Source organism: Pteronotus mesoamericanus, unplaced genomic scaffold (assembly GCF_021234165.1).
Source record: "Pteronotus mesoamericanus isolate MK-2021 breed Mesoamerican mustached bat unplaced genomic scaffold, CSHL_Meso_final contig_74, whole genome shotgun sequence".
Taxonomy (NCBI): domain Eukaryota; kingdom Metazoa; phylum Chordata; class Mammalia; order Chiroptera; family Mormoopidae; genus Pteronotus; species Pteronotus mesoamericanus.
The window spans coordinates 1744963-1758138 of record NW_026555247.1 but is presented as its reverse complement, the minus strand read 5'-3'; the positions used below and the strand labels follow the sequence as shown (position 1 = coordinate 1758138).

General features: G+C 34.2%; 1 protein-coding gene across 1 annotated transcript in view; it reads left to right on the top strand.

Annotated features, from left to right (window-relative positions):
• Positions 1-13176, top strand: part of SMCHD1 (structural maintenance of chromosomes flexible hinge domain containing 1) — a 156823-nt gene that overhangs the window by 77321 nt on the left and 66326 nt on the right. Inside the window, exons 24-27 of the mRNA XM_054583414.1 lie at positions 370-504; positions 2464-2691; positions 11828-11976; positions 12890-12978. Of these exons, the coding sequence (XP_054439389.1) occupies positions 370-504; positions 2464-2691; positions 11828-11976; positions 12890-12978 (601 nt within the window). The remainder of the gene's footprint in view (positions 1-369; positions 505-2463; positions 2692-11827; positions 11977-12889; positions 12979-13176) is intronic.

Sequence of the window (13176 nt, the reverse complement as noted above, 5' to 3'; positions counted from 1 at the left end):
ACCTCATTTCAGATGATTTAATTTATGAATAGAGTGATGAGAAATAAACTTCAGGATTAGAGGTGGATGGATAAATGAAGATGACTAAAGTCACAAAAAGGAAAGGAAAACCCACATAGTTTGCAAAGTAGAAAAGAAAGTTGTTAAGGAAGTTAGATTTTCTTCCAAAATAGATAAATTTTACTTAGAAGTATAAAAAATTGACTCTCTTCATTCAGAAGTTTGCTAGACAATTAGTGAATTCTAATTAGAATTTTCTAACTTACAGCCAGAAATCACTGTAGTGAAGTATTTGAGAAATTAAATAACCGTTATCTAATAATCAGTTATGTTAATGAGATCTTACATTATTTTTTCTGCTTCTAATAGTTTTCAGGTGCTCCTAACCTTCCACTCTACACTGTGGATTGCAGTAGTTCTGGAACCAGTATTTTATCAGGATCTGCCATTCAAGTTCAGAATATTAAAAAAGACCAGACGCTTAAAGCTAAAATTGAAATACCTGTAAGTTGTTATTGTTATTCATTTGAATTATATTGAGTCTTCATACAAATATTCTTTTAAGAGGTTTACACTAGATTTTGTAAAGTTTTCTGACTTTTAAAAATGAAGTCTTTGCAGTTCTTTTAGCCAAAGGGGAAAAAAGGCAGCATGAAGTAGTATAGTGAGTAATTCAATAGTTTATATCAAATATTAGTAATTTTCTTGATGAACTATTTTGTAATATCTGTAGCATTATTGATTTACAAATTATTGATTTACATATTCCTAAAATTGATTTTTTTCTTATGTAAAAATTTGACATTTATGTGTCAGTTTTATTTTTTATAGTTTACGCTTGTTTCTTAGAAAGTTTGGTAAATATTTCCACTTAAACTACCACTGAAGAACTGTAAGCATTTAATTTTTATGTATAATTTTAATAAGAAACAATGGTTTTTATTTATTATTCTCATAAAGATTTATATCTTAATGTTCCAGTAGGATACCTTTTATTGGATATATATCATGGCTGAGGGTGAAGCCAGCCTGATATAAACAATTGATCCCCTAGGGTTTCTGAATGGATTAACACATACTTAAACAAGTAAAATACTTAAATGTTAAATGTGAGTCCTTTGTAATTGATAGTAGATGATGAATAACCTAATTCCAGTTGACTGATGTTTTTCCTACTAATTATACATCAGATAACATTTTGAGCCTTAAAAGGGTAAAAGACAGCTTTTATTGTTTGTAGTTAGAATGAGATGACTTTATTCTAATTAATTTTTTTCCAACTGCTTGTATTTGATAATCTTCAGATATTTGTTATGCATTTTATCCTTTCAATAATATGACCAGAATATTTTGAGCATACTATTGTGCAAAACATCAGGAAGATTTAGGAAGAAAAAAGTTGGATTTAGGGAGGAATCTGGGCTTGGAAGCAAAAGTAACAAATTATTAGGTATTATGTAAATACTACGGAACAGCAACAGAGAGAAAACCCAAGAATCCAGGTCAGTGAAGACGAAGACCAAAGTATACCATTTAATATGCAGTTAGAAAATGTTATCCAAAAGTATTGACTCTTCAGTTTGAGTCAGGCAAATAATATATGTACATGATAGAGGGTAGGTTATTTATCTGATATTCATTGAGGTAGGAATTTTGAATGTCATTCATCTGGATGGACTTTAATAGGAATGACTAACTGTAACCAATGACGAAAGAGACATGAGCTAAGGAGGGGTGGAAAGGTATTTTAGGTTTAGGTTTATTTTGAATTTTGTTTATTTTGGGGAATGTACTATTCCTAGATTATGAAATAATGATGTAATGTTTAATTTTGTGTGCTCAAAACCAATTTATACAGCTTAACCCAGCTCAACTCTACTGATCTGTGGAACACAGATGTGCCCATAGTAAATCATAAATAATACCACCTCAGTCTTCAGGATATTTAGTCTTTATCTAGTTATAAGCAAACTTGTCCACTTAACCTCGGCGTATAATGAATTGAAAAACACTAGTGTAACCTTAATATCATTAAATAATATATTTTACAGCAATTATTTGTCCCTGATTTTATGGAAAGTTTGGATTTTTTACACCTTTATTCTTATTAATGAAAGGCACTATGTTCATGTCATGTGATTAAAATTTTACAAGTTTGTGGCAGTTTAAGTAAACTTACAAATAAAAGGACAGGATTCCTTTTAAGTCCAAACATGCCAGTTTTATGGTCTTAAAGTGGCCACTATCTTTATAAGTTAATGGTATAAAGTATGGATTTATTAATAGTACAATACACTATTAATTACAAAACCTGTGAATGTTAACAGTATATAAGAGGATCTTCCATAATACTGGAATAAGTTTTTAAGCAGTGTAATAAAACATTTACCATTAAAGCCAAAAACTATGTTTTCAAAAACTACGGATGTCACTCAGTATATGTTGGTTTGTCTCTCTTCCTAGAGTTGTAAAGATGTGGCATCTGTGGAGAAAACTATTAAGTTGCTTCCCAGTAGCCATGTTGCAAGATTACAGATATTCAGTGTGGAAGGACAAAAGGCAATCCAGATCAAACATCAGGATGAGGTTAATTGGATAGCAGGCGATGTTATGCATAATCTTATTTTTCAAATGTATGATGAAGGAGAAAGAGAAATCCATGTAACTTCAGCTTTAGCAGAGAAAATTAAAGTAAGTATCTCAAACAAATTGGTTATTTTTAAAGATTTTGTTTATTTTATGCTTTGAAAACTCTTTACAAGAAGATTCGTAGGGAGCCTTTAAGAAGAACTGTATCACAGAGAAATAATACTATTTAAAATTTCAGGCAAAATAATAATTTTTTTCATGTACTAGATAGAAACATGAATGATTCATGTGTGACAAAATGATTTTGACACTTAAACCAAATTCCAATCTTTGGCATGTTATTTAGTTGTCACTACTTGACTGCCTGTATTTCTGTATCCATAATAAAGATCACCACCTTACCAAAGCAATCTATTTATAGCTATTTTGAAGGCAGTAAATAAAATGTCTGGTAAAGGTAAACAGTAAAACAGTATTGTTAATTTAATGTCCTGATTTGGCCATTTGAAATTGGTATACCACTTGATAAAAACATAATCCTTAAAAAACATTTTGGTTGGTTCTCAGTAACTTTAGGTGGTTTTCACCAATCTGCTGTCATTTGAATGCATCATTTGTACCTACAAAGGGTGAATCTATGTGTTGAACTGTCTCTTTTAACAGAGAACCAAATCAAAATAGATTGTTTTCACATAAAGTACATGGCTCTCTCATTCTTAACTGAAAGAATAGTGGACAATTTATACTTGCTTCTTTAAAAGTACAGTTAATTCTACTATAATGAAACACGTAAATTACTAAAAATCATTGTAGTATGTAAAATGGTGCAAAAAAAAAATCACATGTCTTATGGGGAAAATGGAAATTAGAGGCACAATACTCAAGCCTCATCAGTCATCCATTTAAAAATAAAGATAGGGAATTAATAAAACAGTACCAAAAACAGTAGCAGTAACATTAACTGATTGAGAAGTCCATGAACACTATAAAAATATGTCAGTTTTCATGTGGAAGTGAAGGAAATGTTGCAACTTCTGAGCTACCATGAGGTGGTGGGAACGCCACTAGGTGTGGATATGTGGCTCAATACACATAAATAGCTAGATGTTTGGTGTTTGAGGTGTGATATTTTGTATGTTCCTACATGACTTGGTTCAATTGGGTACAGTTTTCTGTGTTCAACTATTGTAAGGTAAAATCTGTTTTATACTCAAATTATTCCCTATTATTTTAATTTCATTAGAATAAATTTGCATTTTTAAACCAAGCATTATAGCAGAACAAACTGTACTTTTGCCCTTGACATTCATAGAGAAAAACTCCTCAAATTTTATATGAGAAATTAATTTTCTAGAGCTCCAGGTTTCTTTAAGACAATTAGAGTTAAACATCCCTCCACCCCCAATTCTAGAAAGCCAATATCTGTGGACCCTTATGTAATAGATTCCAATTAACTAAAAATTTGGACACTTGTTATTTGTGGGACAGAATGCACAACTTACTTTTTGTACTGTCATATCCTTTAGTCACCTTAGGTTTCCAAATAGGATCTGATATTTTAAAAGAATTGTTTACCAGGGGCTAAACTGATCTTATTTTTAAAATCTTACTTGGAATAACCCTTGTTACAGTCACTTCATGTTTTCTCTCATTAATGAGGGAAGAGGGGATTAAGAGAGAAATAATCCTGAAAGGGAGGCACAGGTCATTTTTATCTATCGTATGTCAGCAGATTTAAAATTGCTTGGTTTAAAAATGGTGCCAGGAACCTGGCTTCTAAACTTGTTCCACATTCTATTTCTTCTTTTTTCTTTTTCTTTTCTTTTGTCTTTTTTTTTTGTTTGTTTTTGTTTTTTGCTTTATTGTGTATACTATTACAGCTAACCCTTCCTCCCCCTTTCTTATTGAAGTTAAGAAGAAACACTGACTGGAGAGCCTCTTCCTGTATATTACTTTCTTTTTGCCATTCTCAGAGCTTGTGGTCTGCATTTGACACATTTTGCCTCAAATCTAGTAGCTATGTGTTTCTTGGGTTCCAGAGATTTTAAAACATGCACCTCTTTGTTAATAAAAGATATTAAATACTATTTTATTAAATGTATAGTCTTTAAAGAGGTTATTATAGTTTTTAGAAAATTCTCTAATATTTAGGAAAGTCAACACAAACTGAACTAGGAATTCATTGAAGGAGTAGCACCATTTTTAGTGTAATGCTTGCTTCTAATGGTAAAAAAAAGTAGGATAAAGAAGATAAGAATGAAAGATGGTTTTAAAAAAATGAAAAGGTGACTAAGAATAGTAGAATGGCATAAACTGGGATGAAAAGATTAGAAAATCAGTGCTTTAAGATTAAATCGCAGTGGTCAAAGGCTAAGAGCAGAGAGGAAGTTAAACTAAAAAATCAGAAATAGAAAGGATTGGAAATTTAAAAAAGCATAGATTGGGATAATCAATTTTAAAATATGGATCTAGTAACAAATTAAAATATGGAATGCAAAAGGTGCAAAATTAAACTAGAGCTAAAAATCATTTAAGAGGTTAAGGGAGACCCAAATTGGTGGAGGAGTAGGTGGAAGATACACTAACCTCCTTTCCCCACCAAACTGGACTTACAACTAAATTATTAAAAAATCATCCTGAATAACCCCCTGAGCACTAGCTAGAGAACAATATCACCAGAATGAGACTGGTAAGACGTGATGAGGTGTGAGAGAGCTGGCTGGGGTTCCCTGGGCAGCAGCTGAAGTTCCAGAGGGATATTTTAGCTGCCTGGTGGGGTTCCCCTTGAGAAGTGTGGGGTCCAAACTCCAAGTGGTTCTCCCCATCCTAGAGCACCATAACCTAGAAAGGAACCCAAATAACATCTGGCTGAGAAAATCATTGGGGTTTCTGTCTACCAGGGAGAAATGGCTAAAGATATACAGAGCCTCTTTAAGGGCCAACACACAAAATACATTTGCAGCCACTTACCCAGGTCTCCTTCAGAGGAAGGGCAGAGCAGTCTAGAGCCACATGAGGAGAATCTGGGGTTGGTAGCTCTGAGGAGAGAGCTGAAGGGTCATCCACCAGGATCCTTGTGTTCAGTTATTCCCCATACTGCAGGAGCCATCTTTCTCTGGCAGACCACTTTCCTCCTCGTGGCATCAGCCTGAAAAAAGCAAGTGCCCCACCCTGTGGAGCTTAAATTAAGCTCCCCGCTGCTGAGGAGTACAGCTGAAGGCACTTTCATGAATAAGACTAACAGAAAGCCTGCCGGTGGAGATGGATTGGGAGCTTTAGGACTTTAGCCCCCAGGCCCTGTGCTTATAAAAGCTGGCCTGGGTACATAGCTTGGTTCTTTCTACACATAGCTAGGCCTAGCAGAGGGAGCCACAAGCTGTGGATCACTGCTCCAACAGGTTGCCCAGGGCCAGTCACAGGCAGCATCCAGCATAAGTTTGCACAACAGTTTTTGCAGATCTACCTAGTACATAGGGACAAACACACAGAGGCAGCCAAAATGGGAAGACAAAGAAACGGGTCCCAAATGAAAGAACAAGAGAATTCTCCAGAAGAAGAGCAAATTAAAATGGAGGCAAGCAATTTATTAGATACAGAGTAGAAAGTAATGATTATAAGGATCCTTAACAGCATGAAAAAAGACATAGAAACCATAAAAAGGGACAAGTCAAAAATACAGAGTACAGTATCTGAAATAAATAATATGGAGTAAACAGTAGGTTAGATGAAGCAGAGGATCAAATCAGTGATTTGGAAAACAAAGTAGAAAAAAACAGCCAAGCAGAGCAGCAAAAAGAAAAAAGAATTTTTTAAAAGAGGAGAGTCTAAGGGACTTTTGGGACAACGTGAAGTGTAATATCATCCACGAGGTAATACCAGAAGGAAAAGAGAGTGAACAAGGGATGGAGAACCTCTTTGAAGAGATAATTACCAAAAACCTTCCTACCTGCTGAAAGAAAAAGACAAACATGTCCAGGAGGTGTAGAGTCTCAAACAAGATGGACCCGAAGAAGGCCACACCAAAATGCATGGCAAAGCTTAAAGACAAGGAAAGAATCTTAAAAGCAGCAAGAGAAAAGCAGTTACAGTGTTGTTAATTTATTCTGGAACTCATGGTCAGTGCTGAAACCAATGAGTACCAAACAATGAATTATTTTCTCTTGCTGGACGGTATTGTGACTCACACAATGTTTAGCAAATGTGACGAGTCTGGAGCAAGTGCGAAGTGCTGAAACATTTTTATTCTCGTCAAATTCTGAGGCGGACAAGTACCAAGGTATGACTGTAGTTACCTACAAGGGATCTCCACTAAGACTTTAACTTGATTTCTCAACAGAAACATTTCAAGCCAGAAGGGATTGGCATGAATATTCAGAATGAAAAGCAAGGACTTAACAGCCAAGGCTACTTAACCCAACATAGCTATAATTTAAAATTGAAGGAGAAATAACCCTGGCTGGTGTAGCTCAGTGGATTGAGTCCTGCCTGCAAATCAAAGGGTTGCCAGTTTGATTCCCAGTCAGGGCACATGCCTGGGTTGCAGGACTGGTCCCCAGTAGGGGGCATGTGAGAGGCAATCACACATTAATGTTTCTCTCCCTCTCTTTCTCCCTCCCTTCTCCTCTCTAAAAATAAATAAATAAAATCTATTTAAAAAATTGAAGGAGAAATAAAGAGCTTCCTAGATGAGAAAAAGCTAAAGGAATTTGTTACCACTAAACCAGTATTGTGACAAATGGTAAAGGTATTTCATTGAAAAGAAAAAGGAAATAACAGGAAAATAATTCAGTAAAATGACCATAAATACATATCTATCAATAATCACTTTAAATATAAAGGGTTAAATGCTGCAGTCAAAAGACATACAGTAGCTGAATGGATAAGAAAACAAGACCCATATATATACCATCTCCAAGGTACCCACCTGAGAACAAAAGATACACACAGGCTCAAAGTGAAGGGATAGAAAAATATATCTCATGCAAATAGAAAAAAAAAAGTTGAGGTAGTAATACTTGTATCTGACAAAATAGACTTTAAAAGTAAGGCTATGGTAAGAAATAAAGAAGTGTTGACAATACATGATGATAAAGGGAACAATCCAAGAAGAGGGTATAACCCTAGTAAACATTTGTGCACCCAATATAGGAGCAACTAGATATGTAAAGCAAATTTTGATGGGCATAAAGGGAGAGAGAGAAATACAGTCATAGGAGAGGATTTTAACACCCCATTGACTTAATGCATAGATTTTCCGGACAGAAAATCCACAAGGAAACAGAAGCCTTCAATTACACACTAGATTAAATGGATTTAATTTATATCTTCAGAATATTTCACCGCAAAACAGCAGAATGTAGAGTCTTTTCAAATGCATATGGGACATTTTCTAGGATAGACCACAAATTAGGATACAAAACAAGTCTCAGTAATTTTAAGAAGATTGAAATCATATCAAGCATCTTCTCTGACATTAACATGACACTAGTTATCAATCACAAGAAGAAAACTGAAAAATACACAAAGACATGGAAGCCAAATATCATGTTATTAAATAAACAATGAATGGGTTAACAATGAGATGAAATCAAAAGATACCTTGAAACAAATGGAAATGAGAATACAACAACTCAAGATGTGTGGGATACAATGAAAGCAACCTTAAGAGGAAAATTCATAGCATTACAGGCCTATCTCAGGAAATTAGAAAAACTTCAAATAAACGATCTAACTTTACACTTAAAGGAACTTGAAAAAGAACACCAAAGCCCAATGTAGGCAGAAGGAAAGAAAGAATAGAGATCAGAGTGGAAATAAATGAAATAGAGTCCAAAAAAGTACAAAAAAGCAATGATTCCAAGAGCTGGTTCTTTGAAAAGATAAATCAGATTGGCAAACCTTTGACCAGACTCATCAAGAAAAAAATTGATAGAACCCAAATAAAATCAGAAATGAAAGAGAAGAAATAACAATTGACACCAAAGAAATAGAAAGGATTGTAAGAAAATATTACATACAACTATATGCCAATTGGAAACCTGGACATAATGGTTAAATCCTAGAAACATATAGTCTTCTAAAACTAAATCAGGAAGAATCAGAGAATCTGAATAGACAGATCACGCCTAGTGAAATTGAAGCAGTAATCAAAAAACTCCCAACAAACAAAAGCTCTGGACCTGAAAGCTTCACAGATGAATTTTACCAACACTCAGAGAAGAACTAATACCTCTCTTTCTGAAACTATTCCAAAAAATTCAAGAGGATGGGAGATCTTCAGGGTCATTTTACAAGGCCAGCATTATCCTAAAAAACCAGGTAAAGACACTGTGAGGAAAGAAAATTGCAGGCCAATGTCCCTGATCAGCATAGATGCTAAAATCATCAACAAAATATTAGCAAACGGAATACAGCAATACATCAAAAAATATCATACAACTTGATCAGTTGGGATTTATTCTGGAAATGCAAGGTTGCTGTAACAGTCACAAATCAGTGTGGTACACAACGTAAGTAAAATGAATAAAAACACATGAACACATCAATAGATGCAGAAAAAGCATTTGATAAAATCCAGCAACCATTTATGATTAAAAACTCCCAGCAAAGTGGGGAATAAAGGGAACATACCTAAACATAATAAAGGCCGTATATGACAAACCCACTGCCAGCGTCATACTCAGCAGGCAAAAACTACAAGTGTTTCCCTTAAGATTGGGAACAAGAGAGGGATGTCTGCTTTTACCTCTTATTCAACATAGTACTGGAAGTCCTACTACAGCAATGAGACAAGAAGAAGAAATGGTATCCAAATTGAAAGGAAGAAGTAAAACTGTCATTAGCAAAGGACATGATACTGTACATAGACAACCCTAAAGATTCCACAAGAAACTTCTAATACTGATAAATAAGTAAAGTAGCAGGATACAAAATTAGTATCCAGAAATCAGTAGCGTTTTTATATGCTAATAATGAACTATCAGAAAGCAAAATTAAGAAAACAATCCCATTTACAGTTGCCTAAAAAAGAATGAAATACCTAGGAAACATTTAACCAAGGAGCAAAAAGACCAATACTTGGAAAATTATTAGAAACAAAAGAAAGAAATTTAAGTAAATAAGTGGAAGCACATATTGTGTTTATGGACAGGAAGAATTAATATCAATAAGGTGTCCATACTGCCCATTGCAGTCTATAGATTCAGTACAATCTTGATTCAGTACAATCAAGATTCCAATGGCGTATTTCACAGAACAGGAACAAATATTTCGAAAACCACAGAAGACCCACAGCAATCTTGAGAAAGGAGAACAAGGGTGGAGAAATCACACTACTTACTATCAAACCAAAATATAAGGCCATAGTAACAAAAACAGCAAGGTACTTGAATAAAAAATGACACATAGATCAATGGGACAGAATTGAGAGCCCAGAAATAAACCCATGCCTATACAGTCAATATTTGACAGAGGGATCAAACACATACAATGGGCTAAAAATAGTCTATTCAGTTAATGGTGTTGGGAAAATTGGACAGATACATGCAAAAAAGTGAAACCAGACCACCTTCTTATGCCACACACAAGAATAAATACAAAATGGATTAAAGACTTAATTGTTAGACTCAAAACCATCAACATCATAGAGGAAAACATGGAAAGTAAAATCTCGGACATTGCTCATGGCATGTTTTTCCCTCCAATGTATCTCCTCAGGTAAGAAACAAAGGAAAAAAAATAAACAAATGGGAGACAATTCACTGAATGGGAGGACATATTCTACAGTGATACATCTGATAAAGGGTTAATACCCAAAATTTATAAAACTCAACACCAAAAAACCCAAACAATCCAATTAATAAATTAATTCAGTTAATTAATGTGCGAAGGATAGACACTTCTCCACAAAAGACACACAGATGGCCAGTAGATATATGAGAAAGTGCTCAATATCACTAATCATCAGAGAAATGCAGTTTAAAGCCATAATGAGATATCACCTGTCAGAATGCCTGTTGTCAATAAATCAACAAACAAAATGCTGGGGAGGATGTGGAGAAAGGAGAACATTTTTGCACTGTTGGTGAGAATGCAGATTGGTGCAGCCACTGTGGAAAAAAGTATGGAGTTACCTCAGAAAATAAAGTGGAACTACCTTATAACCCAGTGATTCCACTTCTAGAAATATATCAGGAAAAAACCCAGAAACACTAATTTGCAAAAATATAAGTACCCCTGTGTTTACTGTGGCATTATTTAGAATGGCCAAGATTTGGAAGCAGCCCAAGTGTCCATGATTACATGAGTGGATAAAACAACTGTGGTGCATTTACACAATGGAATACTACTTGGCCATTAAAAAAGAAAAGAAAGAAAATTTTACTCTCTGCAACATCAAGGATATACCTGCAGAATATTACTGCTAAGTGAAATAAGCCAGTCAGAGAAAGACAGATACCATATGATTTCACTCATATGTGCAATCCAATGAACAAACTAAACTAACAAGCAAAATAGAGACCAACTCATAGATAGAGAGCAGGCTGATAGCTCTGGGCTGGGGAGTTTGGGGGTGGAGGAATCAAGCTAGGAAGAAAAAGGACTCATCGGCATGGACAACAAGGTGGTAATTGACGGGGGCAAGTAAGAGTGAAGGTGAAAGAGGGTATAAGGTGGATAAACAGTAATGGAAAAATATGCACTAAAAATGGAGCTAAAAACGGAGAAGAAATGTTTGAAATAAACTCTTAAAAAAATGAATTAAGTCGAAAATATATTGTAGCTAGAGTGGTAGTTACATCCCTGGACATAATTTCTGTTTTCTTGGTGAACAAGGGTCCACCCAAAATCTCATTTAAAGCCAGTATTAATAAGATTCTTTTAAAAAATGGAAATTACCTCTCAGAATTGATCATGTGACTTGATCTACCTTTGTATATATTATTTTAAACTATAATTATTCACAGTGATAATCTTGTTGCAAAACTCTGAAGAAGTGACTTAAGAATTTTTATTTTATTGCATTGAAAGATATGGCCACATTAACAGCAAAGAAAAGAAGATACATTTTTATCATTGTAATTTGTGACCCACTATCATTCTGATTATAAAGGTGCTTTCTTTTTCCTCATAGGGAAGTAGAATGGGTTACAATTTAAGAGTTGATTCAGTAAGGTAAGTATTAGTAGGAGGGTATTAGACTTAAGTGTTTAATTCTTAAGTGTAATTTTTCTCTTAGGTTAATTGGACTCCTGAGATTAACAAAGAACACTTACTACAAGGACTGCTTCCTGATGTACAAGTACCAACATCTGTAAAAGATATGCGCTATTGCCAGGTTTCATTTCAAGATGATCATGTGTCTTTGGAAAGTGCATTTACAGTAAGGTTTGTGTGCATATTACATGTGGCAGTATTTCGAAATTCAGCATGTAACAACAAACATGCTTTTCTCAAATGCACATATGTAGGAGTTGTTTTAATGTGTAGAAAGTATCACAGTTTCTGTGAAATATGGTAGGTTGTCTTTGGAATAAAGCTTCACTGGAAATATGATTAGTTCTTAATATCACTATAACCCTCTGTTTAATTGGGTTCATAGTATCTGTTAGAACTGGAACTTTGACTAAAGGAAAGTCCTCTGAGTGCAAGCAACAGTGCGAACACCTGCAAAATGACAGACATGAAAAATGCAAAATATACAATATAATCAGTCAATGTATTGTTCAGAGGGAAAAATTCTTCATTGGTTAGTGATGATTTTCAATAGCTAACTCCAGCCAGACCCAATATATAGAACTGATAGAAAAGGAGAAGGCAGGTAAGTATATTAAAAAACTTATCTCTTAGCCTGACCTGTCAATTCCTTGGCCACCTTTTTTACAGTAACCCTCTTCATACTATTTCCAGCACTTAAAATAGCTCCATGTTTGAGTTAAAAATTTTTAGATATGCTGCTTATCTGCCATAGCCAGATTTCTTGATGAGTTATTCTTACCATCTTTTATTTCTCAGTGCTCTCGTTACAATTTCTTGTTTAATCCAGCGTAGATACTACAATTTAACACTTATATAATTTTTTTTCTGTCAGTATTCTTTACTCTCTTTGCAAGCTTTTTTTCTCTCTTTACTCTTGGGTTAATAGTGATGTTCTATAAAGGCATAAATTGTATTTAAGTTTTAGAAACTGTGATATTTATATATCTTTAGCACATCGAAATACTCTTATTTTTTTCTACAACACATGGTGTGACTAAAACCTTTTAATATAAAGGCTTTACAATTTGTTAACCAATTTCAGACCCCTCCCTGATGAACCTAAACATCTAAAGTGTGAATTAAAAGGAGGAAAAACAGTACAGATGGGCCAAGAGCTTCAAGGGGAAATAGGTTAGTATGTCTTGCTTTTTTTCCTTTAAAATACATATATAATGTGTACTTATGTTCATGTTTTGACATGTATAATTTGAAAGGAAAGCTTTGAGTTTATGTACAATTATTGGTGTAAAATCCATTGTCAGAAAAGCTTGAAGTATTTTCACTATTTTTGCCTAGGCTGACATAACTGTGAAATCAGTTTGGCAAAAA